Raw genomic sequence first — 18781 nt, 5'->3', positions numbered from 1 at the left:
TGACAGCTCAAGGCTAACAGGTCTTTCTGCTGTTATAAAGCAGATAGGCTTTCTGCTGTCTATCAGAGAGTTACTTAGAGAAAATTTCCTGACATATCCATATAGGTTTGCATTCATCTCTATTGTCATTGAAACCCATTCCCAATATACTATATGTATAGTAATTATGTTTAATATACAGTGATGCAAGCGGATTAGTGACTCTACCCAAATTAAAATAACAACATGGAAGCAAAAATATAAGTATAGATTTATTAGAGAAGTTATCTAAAATACAATATTATTTTCCTCCTTAAATTAGAGCATATATTATTTCAATCAAAAGATATTTTGTATTACTTCTATGGTAATAACAACTTTTAAAGATAATACTTAATTTAGGACATTTTTAATTAAAAAAATCCAACTACCATTAAGATATAATCAAGGCTGTTGATAGCATGGGTAAAAATGTAAAACGGTCTGAAAAAATATTTACATGTCAGTTTCTTAAAATCTAATAACTCTAATTCTCAATATTCATTTTGCTTTACTTTCTCAAAATACTTTTTTTCCTAAATTATCCCTAGATTCTGTATCCCTGTGCTTTTCACAAAGCTTCAAGTTATCGTTAGTTATGTGTACTATCACACCAGAGGATGAGGTTTCTTAAAATGGCTTATTTTGCTACTACCACCATATCCTCTCCCAACTAGCCAACACACTGTTTATTACACCAAAATGTCAGCTGCAGCAATAGTCACCAAAACACACACAGCCACGCCCCCCGCCATGCTTTCCTAACCCCACACCTTAAGAACCCTTTCCTATTTGGCCAAGAGCCTTTCACATTTTATTAGCTGGCATTTCAGATGCAGAGCGGAAGAAAGAATGGATCTGGGAAACAAGATGTTGCCAGAGCACACATGGCAAAGGTTTGATTTGGGCTTAGCAAAAGGGGCTCCTCACAAACACAGCCATTTCTAACACACTTAGTGCTGAGGTTACTGGAAGGAAGCTCTGACTTCCCTGCTCTTCAAAGGCTGACATGGGCGCCAGTTGTCCACCATACGGCACACGGGCTCATTCTCAGCATTGAAGCAAAGGCCACGGATTTTACACATCTGTGGAAAAAGACACAAACATCCTCAAATGCATGCTCTTGTTTCAGCAGGCCTTTCTGAATTATACACTTTGGACCTGAGCCAGAGGTCCAACTCAAAGTTTCACCAGCACTAATGGTCTAAAGATGGTATCATCACCCATGTGTCTCTACATTTCATCCACACCATTTCCTGCCCCTGACACAGGCTCTTCTGTCCACAAAATAACCTTGCAAGAACAAATAAGAATGCACAGAAGACAAGGATGCAGGCACACAGTTACAGAACTTTGTGCACAAAGAGTTACTTGTCCTCTATGCAGATCTGAACTGAAATCCTTTCAGAATACTTTGCAAGTTTAACAGTTTTGGGTCTTTTGAAAATTGGATTTTTTTAACCGAGTTGCGGGGGGAAAAAAACACAACTTTACCCTTGGGTCAAATTAAGGCAGCCAATCTCATTCAACGTATCTTGATTTTCAAATACGGTGAGAGGGAAAACTGATCCATATCAATGGGAGCATACTGTAAAGTGTGAGTGTTTGTTCCTAAAGCACAACTGGTGTTTGCACAGACTGATATAATAAAAACACCTTTATGTCTAAGTGGATGTCTCCAAACCTAGTACAAAGACTGTGACAAAATAACAACCCACCCCAAATGTGATCTCACACAGACAGCCGGAACTGCTGACAGAAATATGTACAATACTGTGTATCAGTATACAGGACTTCATACAAGTCAGGCTGCAGGCCAGGCTTTCCTTCATTCAAGGTGGAAGGCCCGCAGCAGTGATTAGCCCAGGGGAGGACTTTACCTTCAGGACCAACCAGAACAAAGTCAGGAGCTAAACCTCTGCCAGGAACTGCAGTGTCACTACAGCAAATGATAATGGGCTTGCTATACCCTGCTGTAATATCCAGCTTTTGTCTATCTTATCAATTCAACTTAAACCCAGTGTCAATACTCTGTTTTATGATTTCCTGTTTTGATCTGTTTTGGAATGAAGAGGCAAGCTGCTTCTGCCACACACTGTTTTGATCTCAAATCCATCTTTGAAATGTCGATGGTAATATGAAGGGGTGTGCGTGGGAGAAACAAGTGGCTTCTTTTACCACTTGTAGGTGGTTAAAGTAGGTGTAGTAGGAAAAACAACTCTATTTTGACGAATGTGCTCTTGCCCTGTAATAAAACCGTATTTGCAAACTTTAAATTATCAATAGCAATACCAGTAGTTTAGAATAAGTAAACAGTGTCAACTTTAATGTGCCCTTGCAGTTTATTAATCATAATCATTGCTATAATTATTATTTCTGATAGTTTTTGTCATTTATTCTGGTTTTATTACCTTAAGCCCCACAACAGCTCAGTTGCGCTTTTGTAACATCAGTTGAATAAAACCCCTAGAATTATGTGTATATTGTCAGCATGTCTGCCACTTATAAAAGGGATTTAAGAGTTTGAAGAGTAAACTAACGCCCTTCACAGCTGGTTTATATTTATCTGCTACAAGTTCTATTAATATCTCCCAAGCTCACAGATGTGAACTGAGGATGGAATCTTGCCTCTACGCAATTTCACTAATGGATGGTATGGCATTCCACAGGATGGTGCTAAACACTAGGGCCAGGAGGGATTTAATCTGCATGAGTTCCTTCCTACTAGGAAGACTCCATCCTCCTCAAGCTGCTAAACAAAGTACAGGATTTTTTCAGGCTTACGGAATCTGCAAGTTTTGCCTCTTCCAAACAATGTAGTTTTGTTAGGATTGTCACAATTCTGCGTGGGATTTCCTAACTCTGTTCTGTGATGAATAGAACTTGTAAAATGAGCTCTGTGTCTTGGAAATGCTGGAAGATCAACAAACTAACTATAGATCTAACGTGTGAGATGCATGCTTATAAATGCTTGGTATTTGCAGGGCAAGTATACCCAGATGCGTGATGTTTGCATGAATAGCAAACCTGCTGATGCTCACTAACATATGCTAGACTAACTCTGCATATGCAAACGGTCCTTTCATGCATGCTACAATTTTCCCAGATTTTTACCACATGACAGCTCTAGCCTGTCATGCGGTGAATATCTGGGAAAATTGGAAAATTTTCTGGAAATCCTCATTAGATATCTGAAAATATCTGGAAATCCTGATTAATTTTTTAACCACTCCCTCTTCCTCCTCTCCCCCTGCAAATTTTCCCTGGACTGTGTCCAAATGGAGGACAGCCTTACATTTTACAACAAACTCTACCTCTACACATAGCAGCAGAGTTCTGCCAGAAGGGGATAACTACTTCAGATGTATATTTTTGACATCTGATGCTAGCTAATACCCTGCATAGCTCTGAAGCAACATAAACTGGTACTTTAAAGATCATCCGGATGGCTGAGCTAAGGCAATCAATAAGACACCTGTACACACCTACTGGCACCATCCTTTGTAGACCTACCTGCTCTGGACTAACAGTGATGGGCTCCTTCAGAACATGCCAGATCACACACTCGAGCAGTGGAGGAGTGGTCAGTGAGCCGGGGTATGTCCAGTAGTCTCTGCATGCAGGAAGCAGTCCAGTGGGGTCAAAGTTTGTGAAGGAAGCTTGCTTTCCCTACAGTAAAGAAAACAGATGGGCTAACATCAGGGGAGAGATCACAAAGACAGACTGGACTCGCAGTAGTGAAGTCTCCCGTGGGAAGCTCCATGTTTGGAGAAAGGTAGAAATGGAGTTTGGCATGAAGTGTTGAGTGCGTCCCACAGCACATTTGGGCTTAAAGACTTTCAGCAATATATTTCTTATAAGACATTCAAAACATTGTTTTTCTTGTCAAATGTTGAGTTTATGCTCCTTGCTTCTAGAGACATGATTTGATTTTGCTTGAAGCAACAATGAGACTTCAGATGCCATGTACACTGATTGCACTGGAAACAGAACCTGAGAGCACTGTTTGGAGAGTCCATTGAAGTAAATGGCAATACCCATTTACCGCAAAGGAAGCCTGATAACAAAGATGACACCATAACCTCGTTCTTTATCTTTCCTGTCCATGTTTCTCCTTTCCACAGACCTTTACTCACTATAAAGGTACCCAGTTGCTCAGTAAGTACTTTTAGTTTCCCGTTACTCAGCTCATTAAGATCACACACACACACTTCACACAATATTTAAAATACAGAAAAGCTTTTTTCGTAAGAGTTATACATCCTGATCAAACTTTTTATGTAGACTCTCTGCTGAAACAGCCAAGAGAAGCATGCCCTCTCAGAGGAAGGAAATCTATCCCACACATGCAGAGATGAAGGGAAGTGCCTTTTCCATCTGTCACTGTCTAGAAAGGAAATCTACAAGAGCAGGTTAGATTAGTAAGATGAATCCTACCCTATAGGTTTAAATGCAGTTAAAAGAGAAATGTAGTCAAAGATACAAAATTATCACTGTTTCTAGTACTCCCTGCCCTCTACCACACAAATTTATTCAAATCCCTTTTGCATTTAGGATTACAGGAGCATCAGTACTGATGGAAGAAAGGTTTGTTTTACTTTCATACATGCAGCAGACTAGGAAGAAGTAAAAAATCCACTTTCTGAAGAAGGCAACATAACATAGTTGTGATTAGTGTCAATCAACACAGACAGCAAATATTACCTTGGTTTGAACAGAGTTCAGAGCATCCACAACTTTCTGTATTTCAGGCTTGGCATTTCCTACCTGTAACACAAATCATATGAGAAGAAAATAACCATGCATTCTCAAGATACCTTTAGTTTCCTGTTGCAGTTCCCAAGGAAACATTTTCCCAGCACCATCTCATTACATAACAGGAGTACTATAGCAAAAGTGACTAGAGAATCATGCCAGCTGACAGTCAGCACAAATGGGTCAGCCAAGGACACTGGATAGAAAAAGTGATTTTCATTTACAGTGTGTGGATTTATTTTTGGACTTGAGCTGTTGTTTTTTCATAGAAGTCACACTCCTAATAAAACACCATGAGGCCAGGATAGAATGCACACTGCTGGGGCACAGTCATCTTCTCCAACCAGCCATGAAGATAATTCAACTACTACAAAATGTTCTGGACATTTAACAGTGACAGGAAAAGGAAAATAGGTGCTACTTAGGCTGGTCCTACTGCAGATTCATACACACATAACTTTGTCAGCTATGCGTACCACTTTTCACTGATAAGAGTTATGGCAGTGTCACTGTTGTGATGAAGGTAAACATGCTGCTATAGGGCTGTCACAGTGATGAATGGCAGTCATACTCTGTAGCTGGTGTACAATTTTTATATGTAGAGGAAGCCAAGAATTTGGAGCACCACCCAGTTTGCTATGGATTTAGACACTGTAGCATAATGCTGCCTTTTTCTGTATTTTAGGCTCTTAGGTCCCTCTGCAACACAATAAACATTCTGGACTCATCCAATTAATACAAAAGAAAAAGGTTAACTAACCTTTATGAAGATGCCTACCACAGCCAAACCATCAGGATGCTTCACAGCTTCAGCAAATTTACCATATTTTACATTCCAGTGAACAATATGGAGCTAGGAACAAGAAAACAAAAGAGCACTATGAAGATAACATTCCATCCACAATGTTTGACAGATGAGGATGCAGGGAAGTAATTTATTAAACATTAAGAACAGATGGCATTTTACTGCTGAGATTTAAAAACTTTTGTGTGCAGTTAAGAATTTGTTGAATCATTCATCTACTTTCAAGTTTCATTTATGAAAAGAGATTTGTCATGCATTTTATTTTGCTTCTCACTTTTACTCCCAGATGAATTTTAAATGGAAATTGCGGTTGTATCATTCTGATTTTAGTCCAGTGAAACTCCTGTTATCTTCAGAATGAGTTTTTCCTGTATGCAGTCTTCAGGATTTTCACGTAGTATTTTAATGCTATATATGCATGCTGGAGTTCTAACCATCAGTGAAATACATGATTGTCAGTGTCAAAGAACCACAGAAAACACATTAACTACAGATCTGACCTGCAATTAGAGAGTTTAAAAACAGTCTTGTCCTTTTCTGAAAAGCCTTTGAAAAGAATATGAAATGAAGCTCCAGGTCACACGAGCCAGGATGTTACTTTCTTTTTCATTCCCAAGTTATTTCTAATTTAAGATCATCCATCTGTTTCCCCACATCTGCAAGTTGAGTTGAGTGAGTAATTATGGTACTGTGAACACAGGCAGTTGCAAGTTTCTCAGATAAGACAAAAGCTACTTCTATTTCATGAAAAGCATCAGTGACAATGAATTTGTGGGGCCATTTCTTTTGTCTTTCAATGCAAATCACAGGTATGTTCAGTCAATGCACATTTATGAAAGGGGTTAAAGCCTGTCACAGCATCCAGAGGTAGATTTCTAAGCAGGGGACAAGAAAAAGTGGGATACAAGGCACTGAAGTCACTCCTTGCCTGTAGTGCAGCCGTAATAGAGAATCTTAAACAGTTCAAGGGACATCCGGAGTATCTGGAGATATTACAAGGAGTGCCTCCAAGGTCTCACTTCTTTGCTTCTCTGCAGCTCCCCTTTGTTTCTTTGCTACCAAAAGACGAAATGGTCTTCCCCGAATTATTCTGTTGTTGATATAAATGTCTCTGATGTTAAAAACTGTAGCCAGAAAAAGGGGGTATGTGTGTGTACAGAGGTGCTGAAATTCTATTTCTTCATGATTTTCAAGAGCCACTGAGAAAGCAGGGGAAAACCAGGGATAAATAATGTGGGGTTTTCTGCTTCTACAGTCTTTGACAAGAAGTACCTAAGAAAATTCTAATTTGATTCTAATCTCTGCTCTTGTAAGGAGCAGGTCTTGGGTGGCATTGTACTAAAATCTTCTATGTTAACCTCCACAGTCTCTTGCCCTGTGAAGGTCCGTAGAGAACTTGCTACTGTGGTGGAATATTAACAAAATAACAAAATATTTATTATACATGAAAGATTGGAGAAGGTAAAGCATGTCCTACCTCTGCATCATACTTCACACCATCCACAGTGTGCTCGGACCCTTGGCCCTCACAGGATCCCCAGTGAATGTGAAATTGTACCAGCCTGTAGGCTGTATCCAGTGCTCCTCCTTGCAGCACTGTAAAGCAAAGAGCCTTTATTAGCATCTCACATAACTTTTGTAACCAAGTCTCACTTCAAACTAGAATGTCCACTCAAATCTTCCATGTGAACTACAGTTCATTCCTCTGCATGCTGTCATGCTGCTCCAGATTGTCTTCGACGGTACATTGCTGCAGTATGCCAGTATCAGTAATAAATGTATCAATACATAAGAGAATTTACAGTGAGCATCCCTTCAGCAATTTAACAGGCATGCTAATATTACAGGTGATGAGGGCAGAGCTAAGGATGTAACTTTTCTGTCACCAAATAAAAAAAAAAAAGGCCAAGAAAAAGAACAGCCTTTGTTAGAGGCCAGTATAGAGCTGTTCTATGGCAGTACACCAAATCATCTTTCACTTACTAATGTACTCTGTCCCTTCATTTTAGACACTTCATCCATTTAGGTCTTAATCCTGAAAATCCTGTGGCAGATTGGATTGAGCAAAATGCTTTTGGTTCCAAATTAAACCTCAACACCTGTTAGCCATGTGTTGCTGCAAGGTAAAGTGCTAGGCACAGTGCAAGGCATTGCAGAGATGTGGATTCAAATCTCTTGTCCCTCCCAACCGTTATTCCTTGAGAATGAGTTTAAAAAATGGTGGTGAAAATGGCAATGCCTGCCGAAACACATTTTTTAAAATACAGAAACAAGGTGTTTACTTATGCTCTCCACTATCTAATCTTACTCCTGCTATGGGACTACTCTAAGTGGAGTGCCCAGCCAAACTTTCAGTTATTATTCAGCTCCCTTATTCTGCCTGTTAGCTTTAACCTTGTAATTAAACTGTGCCAAATTACCATTATATGCAGGACCAAGCCCTATTGCTGCAAAATGCTCAAGGCACAGACAATGTCTCCTCCAGTGCAGCATAAAGCACAGAACAATAACAAATAGTTCCATTAAATAGAGCTATTTATCTAAGTTATTAGAGAAAGGTTTCAGACCGTTTTTTTTTCCTAAGCATCTTGAATTCATATTAAATCTCTAAGATGTTAATATTAAAAAAGATTATTTAAAAATGTAATTTGAAGTGTTACATATCTTAGAGATAAATTTCTCAATACACATAAATATATATATACACAATAAAGTGACAGAAGAGTGTTGACATCAGATATTACATTAAGTGTGCTTTGTGTATGTGCCACAAACAAAATGGTTCTGTGGAGTAAAGATGCTTTCCTCTCAGTCTGCAATGAGTCTAGACATTACCACAGTACGTGCAAATATACATCAAATGCAGAGAGGAAAAGGTCACTGTCTGTTCAGGTTTGAATGATTCTGATTGTATACAAGCATGGACAACAACAGTTGTGGATACTTGGCAATGAGGTGAGAAGGATTTGACTAAAAAATTGGAATATATGAAAATATGATATATATATATAGCTATATATATAACACATTAGTTTCCACTGGTGTGCCTTATACATGCAAAATTTGAGTTCAGTGGAGAAATTTAGCATTTGCCTTTGGTAAATATATTTAGAAGTCTCCCAACACGTATTTCTATTTGAAATATGTTAATATATGCTCCACCGCCATCTTTGCAATTTCCAATACCAAACAGTATTATACCGAACAATACAATTTCCAAAACTGAACAGCCAACAGACCAAGACTTGCCCTACCTATTGCCAAGCTATGCAATACAAAGAACAATGGCTACTTAAAGTAATTAAATAGGAACATATCTTATTCTACTTTTATGTTTCTTAATGTGCCAGCTGCCAAGAAGCATAACTGTCAAGCACAGGACTATAAATCAGAATACTTTTTTTCAGAGTGGCAACTGTGAATGTGCATTAGTTCCCTTTGAAAATGAAGTAATTGGCTGTTACGTCTTTACAGATGTAAAATAATTTAATCCACACAATATTATGTTTCATTTAAAAATTATGCCACGGAGTTGCAGTATTTCAGTTTCAGTTCCTTTGGCTAATGGACGTGCTGCTTGTTGCAGGTACAAATGGACTGAGGTTCCACCATTCCTCAACCTTGGACAGCACTAGCGCAACACAGGTTAATCTGCAATTATTAATCAATGGAAAGCATGCTGAAAAGCAGAACCATGCAATCTTCTTAAATCCATTTGCAGTGTTATTTCTTTACACAAAGTTTGCTATAGTCTCATAAAACTCAAAAGATGCACAAAAATCTCGGCAGGTTTTGCTTACTTTTCTCATTCTGTGGTTCTCAGATCCAGCACTAGCTTATTTTGACTCACAGCAGAGCATTCAAAGAAAGTAATAATTAGATTAGTGTGAATGAATACAAATCCAGCAGGCTTAATTACAGAACAGCCCCTCTTGTGCTAGCCTACATTAAGCAGATTTTTTTTTTTTTAATACTTCTCTAACTTTCCAAAGAAGTAAAATTTAACATTAAACTTAAATGGCAAAGTAGAAATGCTAGAGCTTTTTTTTTTTGTTTCCCCAGCACAAGCTTTTAAACCATGAACAAACACTACCAGCTTTTGCTATGTGTAAGTTCATCGAGAATCGGAGCGACATTCACACTGGGAACTTCCTTGTCCTTGCCCCATGTGATGTGAACATCAATTCAGGCAACACTGATGACAGAAGTCCAACCATTCCATCCCCTTTTTTTGAGGGATGGGGAAATTCTGATTCATATTTGAGCATTTATTTCATCATAAGCTCCTTTCCTTTTGAAATTGGTATTAGTGAAAACCATCCTGGAAATACACATGTCGCTGTGCTCCCTTTTGTTACATAGCACACCTTCAGATGAAGGATGAAGACAACAAAAGCCAACCTGGAAAACACATTCTTTTCTTACAGATTCAACCTACATCATCACCTGGTCCCCACAGATGTGCAACAGCCTAAGAGGTGATAGCTTGAAAATGCAGTGCTTTTTAAGATGCTTTATTTGAAAAGTTACAGTGAGACAAATTTGGAGCCACAAATTTAGGTTAAGAAATGGTAACCGTTTTCAACCTTCTACCTTTTACTGGAGAAGTTAATAGCAGTAACATCCTGTAATTATATTGCACTGTTATTAAATGATTTCATAACATTTTCTAAATTAGGTGAACAAAAATATTAGCAGCACTAAGTTGGAAAGTCAAGTAACCACACAAACTGTCCCATTTATGTGTGTGGGATTTCCTGGATAAAGAAAGTGAACTTAATTTGTCTCCATTACACTTTCTTAGGATATTTGGAAACACGCAGGAATCAAAGGGGATTTTGCTGCATCTGGAACAGCTGCTTGCTGAGGCCACACAACTTCACTATCCTAATCAAAGGCAAGTCACTAGGTAGTTACCCTTCCCATGTAGAACAGAAAAACTTTGTAAAAAATACCGTGGATCACTTCATATCTTTTTTCAGGACATGGCAGCAGCCACATCTGTGAATTTTTTCAGGAATACTGTGGTATTACTGTTATTTAGCCACCTCCTAAAGGATGTTCTCTCTATACAAAGCAGGAAACTAATAAATCTCATCAAAGCAATAAACCCACCAAAGAAATAATCAAAATGGTTGAACTACAAGATTGTTTCATGAGTTAGAGTGAACTCTTTCCAGTCACACAAATTAATGTGCTAAGAAAAATACTACTTTAAAGTTTGTTACTCTGAGAAAATGCAGAATGAGAAAGTGTTCTTCAAATGACAACCACTGACAGCAAAGCTCCTTCTAAGTAGCTGAAATAATGGGTCCAAACAGATGTCCAGAGCTCCAAACTTGTTAGAAAAGCTAGTTCTGAGAGTCTGTTCTGCAAAAACCTAGCAACACGACATTTCAAGCACATACCTCTGAGGACAGCCCTCTTGCACACACATTGCTTTGACATTTCCCATTCTTTAGAAAGCCAGGCTTTTGCATCAGCCTACCACAGATGTGCAAATGTATATGACTTTGTAGGTATGTGTGAAATATACACACAGTATATACCTCACTGATAATGTTTCATACAGACATCTGTATGATAGATAAAAGGCCTTGAGGAGACAAAGCAGACAAAACACTACTTGAAAAAAACATAAATCTGGAGCACCATGCGCTATTAACGGCACAAAAAAGGCTCTTAGGAGGATGCTCTGGGATTAGCCCTGTGTTCTTATGCAAGGATGGGCTTCTCCATCTGACAGACTGAAGAGTTCAGTTAGGGTAAGCTGCCACTTCTATGAAACATGGAGTACAGAGTGTCACACTTTGTGAGATGTTTCTTTATGTTATCTCTTTCAGACATTCCTCCTAGGACGCTGTATCATGACAAGCAAGAGAGCAAGACAGCACGTAAGCATATGGCTGTAGGGATCATATTTGCAGAAAACATCTGTAATGAGTTTCATCAAGAAAAAAAACCAACCCTACATAACTGGAATCTCATAAGAAAAAAACCCTACTCTGGCTTTGCTAGAGGATTAGCCTGACAAGGCAACAAGGATGTTCCAGAGAGATAGACCAGAATGAAACACCTGTCAAAATGAAGCAGGTCTGCAGTCATGCGTATCTACAGCAGGTCAGTGGTTCTGATTCACCTCAGCTGAACTATTTCATCCAGACTGGGTAGCAGCCAGACACTCTGACCTGCTTAAGGATACAAAGTCATTTAGGTTCTTAAGTTTCCTCCCACTCCTGGGAGCAGTGGAGTTTTTTTCTCATGCAGTCTCTTTAATGGAGATTTTCTAAGAGTCACAAAGTGCTGCACCGAATCCCCAGCCAGCCTTCAATCTTCATGTTTTCACACTGTATGAGCTGACAATGACTTTGTGAGAACTGAGTTGGAAGCATTAAAATTCCCTTGAAAGAACTGGTTTAATTTCTGATGGTAACAGCTTTAACAGTAATCTCAGTGACTGCCTACAGTACTGAAAACTGTATTAGACACGGTGCTCATACTACATTGAGATCTATTGAGGGATGAACAAACTTAAGGTATGAGTATTGCCTACAAATACACAGCAGTCCCTCGAGCCTATAAGTAAAATCAACAAATATATCAGCTGGCAAGAGCAGCCATGGTGACATCTGGCACACAGCTGCATTACGTCTTAAAAATAAACTTTTCCAAGTGGCCTTAGCTGATAACAGCTGACTAGCTTCTCCTGGGTTTGCAGTAAAAGCTCCTATGGAGGAGAAATTTGGAAGAAGGGAGGGAAGTTGCCATGATTACTAAATGCACAATTCATGTCAAATTTCTGCTCAGAAGGTGCATGCTAAACAAACAAATAAATACATAAATGCTGCTATAAGGGAAGAAGGGCACTTTTAGGCTCTGTAAAGAAAGGAAGGCTTGAAACATGCAGGACTGATCTTAAGCCCTTTTACCTTCCTTTCCAGTTCCTGGAAACATGAGAGCTATTCTCAGGGTGCTTACATAGGCTTTGCAGCTTCTGGTGATTTCAGTTCACAGGAAAAACGACTTAATGGTCACACACTCTCAGGGACCTCTGACTTTTTAGTCAAGCAGCTCAAAAAAGTACTTCTGACACATAAGTGGACGTCTGAATACAGTCCCTTGAAGCTATAAGCAATCAGTTCTCCAATTTATGATTCTGAAGGGTCAACAATGCTAAATGCATTTTGGACCTTCAGCCTATGACCATCTACTTATAACATACAATATTATTATGGCATAGATAATATTACATCTTTGCAGCTGGGAACCCTAAAAATAAACCAGTGGCAGTGACTTTGATTAAGAGCTGTGCCTTGAAGGCAGCAGTCCTGCCTGTTCCTTCCTCCATTTACCAGCTGAGGTAGAAGTGTAGGAAAAGCAACATTAGCACAACTTCCAGAAACTCACTGCCAACCAAGCAGTGTTAATGCACTGACAATTGAACAACCAATGTAACAAAACAGACTGGTTTCTTTACGGCGAGTCATAATTCAAGACAGCTGAAGCATCCTCATTAATATTTACAATTATAGGAAGAATTGGGTAATATATTTGATTACAGCTACAGAAAGTCTCGGAAAGGGAGGCTAGTATCAAAGTTAATACAATATTTTCATTTCCCCAGGTCTCCTCATAATTTTGATGTTCTACTGTGATTCAGTATTTGAAAAAGAGTCAAGATTTACTTGGGACTCCGTTTTGAGTTTCAAGATTATCTCTAGCTCAGTGGAAAGGAAGGAAAAAGGAAATAATTAAGAGACTCATCCACAAGCAGAAATTACCAGTACATTTAGTAATGTCTCTAGAGCCTTACGCCATAGTTGCAATTCACTTCTTTAGCAATTTACATTTTTTTTACAGCTAAAATATGGTATTTTAACATTCTTGTTATGGGATAAATTAATTGCTGATGGACTTCGTCCCTTTATAAACTCATTATGCAGATGATCAGAAAATACAGAATTCAGTGCCTACCACTATGAATGTTTCCCACTTGAATTTCGCGAATTCTTAAAAGTTTTCTGGGAAACTTGCATTGAGAACACATTCGAAGTATGTTACAAAATCTTCTTTTGGGCTCTCGAGGCTTTCTTGAGCAAAGTCACTTCCTGTGGTTTTACAGCTCTGAGAAGTCACTGTTTACTTCTGTCTTTTAAAGGGGTGAAACAATACAAATGTCCTTACAGCAGACTATAGTATGAAGTGTTTAATATTACAAATTGCCCTTAGTGAGATATTCGTTTGCTATAAAGTACCTAAAATAAGGTGGAGTATTGTAATTTAACGGTTATCGGCACCACAGGTCCCAGGATACAAGCATGGATGAACCTGAATGAGGTTTTATTCCTAGGGACACTTTTATCACTATGAGTTTCTGCTTTTATTTAAAGTTATAGGAATTTTAAATGTGAATGCCTAAAATCACTTGAAACTTTCACTATTATTAGAAGACAGTAGACAGGAGAACTGAGAAAGCAACAGCAAGAACTGAAGAAGAGAGGCTCAGTAACAACTGGAAGAGGAAGTTCACTGTTTACTTTCTACATACAAGCCCAAGAAAACATTCCAAAAGACTGCAAGAAAACAAGAGAGAAGATATCCTTTTATGTAAGACAAAATCATGGAATCTTAGCACACAAAAGAAATGTTCATAAACATGGTGATGCTGGCTTGTGAATTTCCTTTCCATACACCATTTCTACCAACTAGCAACTGTGAAATATGAAGGGATTCACTTTGGGAATTGGCTGAGCCTTTACAAGTGTATTCTGGAATATAACAGCTGTCACACAAGCCAAGATATTTGAAGCCTGTACTACAAGAATTTAAATTGAAGATCTGGGAGTAATTGCTTAGGAAAAGGGTTTTTCTAAGCATCGTGACATCTAAGTATATCTAAGAAAATTAACAATGAAGTAAAACAGAGTCTGGTTCTAAAGCTATCATAAAGATTTTAACATCATTTCTTTGCTAAAACAGCATTGTAAGAGGAAATTATATAGGTCATAGGCATAATTACAACCAGGATCAAAAGTTACATCTATAAAGCTCCATGTATTAGTAAAGAGATCTTCTACAAGCAGGGAAGAAAACATTTTCTTCTGTGAAGATTCATTAGTCACATAGATTGCACACAGATTATTTTTCTTTAAAAAGTTAATCTTTTATTTTACATCTTTACTATGCTAAAGAATATAGATGGAATATCATTTTAAGAAATCCTAATTTTTTTTCTTTTTTTTTTTTCACAGAGGTGAACAGAAGCTTTATACAACATTCTTCTATGCACAAATGTAACATGAGAAATACACATTTTGGGGGGAGAGCATTTTATTAGGGAATCAACAGTATTCAGATGACATATTTCTGAATCAAAGAGATTATAACGGCTTTCAAAGAGTTGCAGCCAAACATGCTTTTTAGCTTTCTTATCTATTTTTATTATGCTTTTACTACCTGTAATTTTTTATTGCAATAACTCGTTTTGCATACTCTGAAGAGCAGGAGCCTAACAGATTTTAATACCCAGAACTGCTGTTCAATTTACTTCAGTGTCATTAGTTATGAGCCTGAAGATTCTTAATGAATGGATCTACTCCTTTCTGTGCAATTACTCATGCCTTGGAAGATTATTCACAAACAATGATCTTATTACTTCATTTTGCGCCTACTACCACAGATAATTCATTACTGCATATGAGAAAGCTCATAGGAGCAAGCAATACAGCCTGTGGGAAGTATTTACAGGATTTTATTTCATTGTGTTCTGTAAAAAATACCAGCACATCACATAATTTCACACAGTTTCTCCTTGTGACTGCTGTGGGATGCCTAATCAAGAATTTGGTATACACATAATCTCAAATTCAGAAATAGGAGTAAGTCAAGTCAAAGACAGCTCTATTTTGTGTAAGGAAAGTAGGTTACCTAGTTAACTGAATACAAATGAAGTCATTAAGCGTGCTGCCAGGTAGGTTCTATGCACTGTAATTTTCAATAGAAAGTGTGATACCGAAGGATCCACCCTTACCTGGCCTCAGAGAGATCTGTTTAATGTGGGGTTTTTATAAAGAATAATCAGTTTCTGATTCACTAATAGAGCTACTGAGAATATTTCAAATTGCATCTCCTACCCTCCCCCTCTGAAAGCTGTGTCACTACATATCTATCAGAGGATTCCCGTCACAGATGTTCTGGTTCTGCACTTTCTCATAAAAAAGCATTCTTCCTACAGACATTTCTTTAGGTTATCATATATTTCTGCCATTTTTTATTTTTCAAGTTCCCAAATACAACCTAATGTTCAGTCTTTCCAAACTTCTGTGCACACAAAGTGAACATGTAGTAGTTTTGTTACACTGTGAAGACCTGAACTTTTTCCCTTTGGGCTCAGCGAGAGCAGAATGACAGCAAGTAGACTCACGTGTATCCAGGGAAAACGGACTCCCTTTTTTTCTACAATTTTTCTTCCCCATGACACTGTTAAAATGTACATGCATTCAGCTCCTTTACCTCCCCAGTGCTTAAGAAAAATAAAGACTAAGAAGTCAGAATACCTTTTTTTTTTAGAAAAAACATACAAATATTAATGTGGATGCTCTGTGTAAGTTATACATAGACCTATCTGTATTCATACAACTGTGAACACTTACAGCTGACCCCTTAATGTTTTTCAGTACAAAGATTGTAATCAAAATACGAAGTCAAATTCTTAGTGCAATGTTGAATGCCTGTTATACCGTATCACATTACCTGCAAAAAACTCACATTTTTCGTAGGCATGGATCATTTGTTCTTAGCACCATTCCCTAAATGATATTGCCAGCAAAATGCTTAGAAAAAATAGGGCACTTATTCCAGCAAGTTAAATCAGGCGGTGTCTAGAGAAGGCAGTGACTTCTCTATGAGATTGCTTCTGCTGTCTATTAAAAACTAGAGATACATTCACTGTAGCAGGGTGATGTTCTCTGTAAATTCAGCCAGCTGAAAAACTACATTTAAAGATAACCTACAAAAGCCTTGGTATAACTGGAGCTTAGATTCCATTTGTGCATCAATGTGGTCATTCCTTTCGAAAAGGATTACTAAAAGGGTTGCAGGATTCAGTGCTTAATTTCACCATACAATACAATGAACAGTAAGACACTGTGGAAAAACTGCCTGCTAGGAAACTTTGTAGGAATGTGTCAGATACATTATCTAGAAAGCCCAGCATCAAGAAATGTCAGGCATAATACTTGTCTGAACTACGAAAGAACAAAGAAGTATTTTCTAACCATTTCTCTGTTTCTGTACTAACCTGGGAGTATACTGGCTTCAGAAATATGAAATAATATTTTGATAACCAAAGAAAACTATTTTCAAACTATTTCTACTTCAAGTTAAGTGTAATCCTTTATTATTATATGGCAAATTTATTCCTAGGATGCATTTTGCCTTCTCTTTTAACCATTTAGTCGGTAGCTTATGATGAGCTATGCCTAAAATTGTTCTTGTCAAATAACCATGGGGTTTGGTTTGTTTGGCTTTTTTTTTTTCTCTCCACAGCTGAACCCTTATCCAAACCCTACTGATTTAAACAAAAATAAAGCAATTCACTTTTCTGAAGTTTAGAGTAGGGCAACTCCAAGCTGCCCAACTGCCCAGACAGGCTTTGTTACCTTCTAATGGGACCTCAACTTCCTTTTAGCCTAAAGGAGCCATGTAATATGCTGAGTCCTGACCTTACTGAAGCCAAAACAGTTTGGTATAATTTTGACTTAAAAAAACAAACAGAAACAAACTATGGCCTCAGCAAACATTTTAGTAGCAGTGTTAGTAGCAATCTCTCCCATCTCCAACTGCACACAAAGGTGAGGTCTCACCTGACTTGTCAGAAGAATCATCAAACTCCACATTGAAAGAGTGCCCGTTGTTGACAATGGCTTTAGCCGTGCTGGCATCGTAGCTGAAGCTGAGAGGCTTCAGGCCAGCGTCGTACTTGGTGGCCTTGGTGCAGATGTCAATAGGGGACTGGCGCTCTCCATTGGCGATGGGGAAGTGCTCGTGCCAGTGAGCAGGTCCTGCAAGACAGTGTGGGAAAAGACACGGTGTTCGAGGGATGCAAATGAGAACCCTCACTCTAGAAAGCGGGATGTTCTAACACAGGAATCAGTCTTAATCCGAAATAATAATGCACCATTTGCGAGGGTTGCCGGTACTGGCAACACCGACGAGGGGAAATCCCATCTGGGGACCACGGCGGGGACCCAGCGGTCCCTCACCCTTTGGAGGCTGAGGATGGGATTTTATCAGGGTGCCCTCCGAGAGGCCACCCCGTCCTCCTTGAGCAGCGCCCCGTGCTCCCCTCCTCCTCGCGACGTTACCGAAGTAAAGGAATGACAGGAGGAAACCAGAAGATGGTCCAGGGAAGCGGAGCGGAGCGCCGGGCCCGCCGCAGGTGCCATCTCAAGGTTAAAAGAGAGAAGCGCCACGGAGCCCGGTCCGACTCAGAGCGAAGGCTCGGGGCGGCGGGCACGTCCCGGCCGCTGCTCCCGGCAACCTGCTGCCAGGTGTCGTGTCGTGTCCCGCACCGTGCCGGCCGGAGCCGCGCACCCCGGGCACTCACCATCGTGGCTGCCGTACCCCCAGTGGTGGGACATGGTGCGCGGCCCAGCTGCACCCGCGAAGTCTGTCGCAGCGCCGTGGCCCCCGCGGGAGCTCAGGGGTTTTTATAGGCTCCCGCCAACTCCATGCCCTTCTCCGCGGCCGGAGGAAGGGGTGGAGAGCGCGGGCAGGGGCGGAGGGAGACTCCGCCGGGGGCGGAGAGAGCGGTCCCTTATAACCCGCGATCCGCGGTGGCTGAGGAGCGGCGGCGGCCCGGCCGGCAGCGACCCTGGGAGCAGGGTAGCGCGGGGCTGCGGCAGCTGGGGCGTCGGTGGTGTCACCCGTGTCGTGTCTTCCTCCCCCCCCCCGCCTCCGCGCCCCACTCCCTCGCATTAGCGCACCTGCGGGCGTTACGCGGGGTGCTGCGGAGGGAGCGCCGTGACCTTGCGAAGGTGCCAGCAGCCGCGGGCAGCGCAGCGCGGCGGGAGCCGATGTCGGGCGGGCGGCGGGTGTCGGTGTGTCCGTGCGTGTGTGTGTGTACGTACTTGCGGGCGGCCGCAGGGCGGTCTGCTGCTGCTCCCTGCCGGGGGCGCGGGGAAGGCTCCGCGGTCTCGGGGG

At 40.0% G+C, this 18781-nt stretch overlaps 1 protein-coding gene across 2 annotated transcripts; it reads right to left on the bottom strand.

Moving 5' to 3' along the window:
* Positions 1 to 238: 238 nt before the first annotated feature.
* Positions 239 to 18378, bottom strand: LOC134175524 (carbonic anhydrase 2). 2 transcript variants are annotated; one of them, XM_062641573.1, is made up of 7 exons: positions 18186 to 18378; positions 17443 to 17640; positions 7056 to 7174; positions 5534 to 5626; positions 4723 to 4785; positions 3532 to 3687; positions 239 to 1103 (listed from the first exon to the last, which is right to left on the bottom strand). In XM_062641573.1, exons 1-7 carry the CDS (start codon positions 18217 to 18219, stop codon positions 984 to 986), a joined length of 783 nt encoding a protein of 260 aa, XP_062497557.1. In that variant the 5' UTR covers positions 18220 to 18378; the 3' UTR covers positions 239 to 983. The 2 variants fall into 2 exon arrangements, with proteins under 2 accessions (XP_062497557.1, XP_062497558.1); XM_062641574.1 differs by lacking the exons at positions 17443 to 17640; positions 18186 to 18378 and adding an exon at positions 9379 to 9398.
* Positions 18379 to 18781: the final 403 nt, after the last annotated feature.

The sequence above is a fragment of the Pezoporus occidentalis genome, unplaced genomic scaffold, assembly GCF_034315485.1.
Source record: "Pezoporus occidentalis ecotype Australia unplaced genomic scaffold, CSIRO_AGI_Poc_V1 ctg69, whole genome shotgun sequence".
In the NCBI taxonomy this organism is placed as follows: Eukaryota; Metazoa; Chordata; class Aves; order Psittaciformes; family Psittacidae; genus Pezoporus; species Pezoporus occidentalis.
This window is presented reverse-complemented; position numbering and strand designations above follow the sequence as displayed.

What these genes read in the sequence shown, in the direction of transcription:
- LOC134175524 (XM_062641573.1), bottom strand. Translation starts at nt 18,219, where the DNA reads ATGTCCCACCACTGGGGGTACGGCAGCCACGATG. An exon ending in GTGTGAAGTATGATGCAGAG is followed by an intron (nt 5,627 to 7,055) that starts GTAGGACATGCT and finishes TCTTGTTCCTAG; the next exon opens with CTCCATATTGTTCACTGGAA. An exon ending in TGGTAGGCATCTTCATAAAG is followed by an intron (nt 4,786 to 5,533) that starts GTTAGTTAACCT and finishes TTTGTGTTACAG; the next exon opens with GTAGGAAATGCCAAGCCTGA.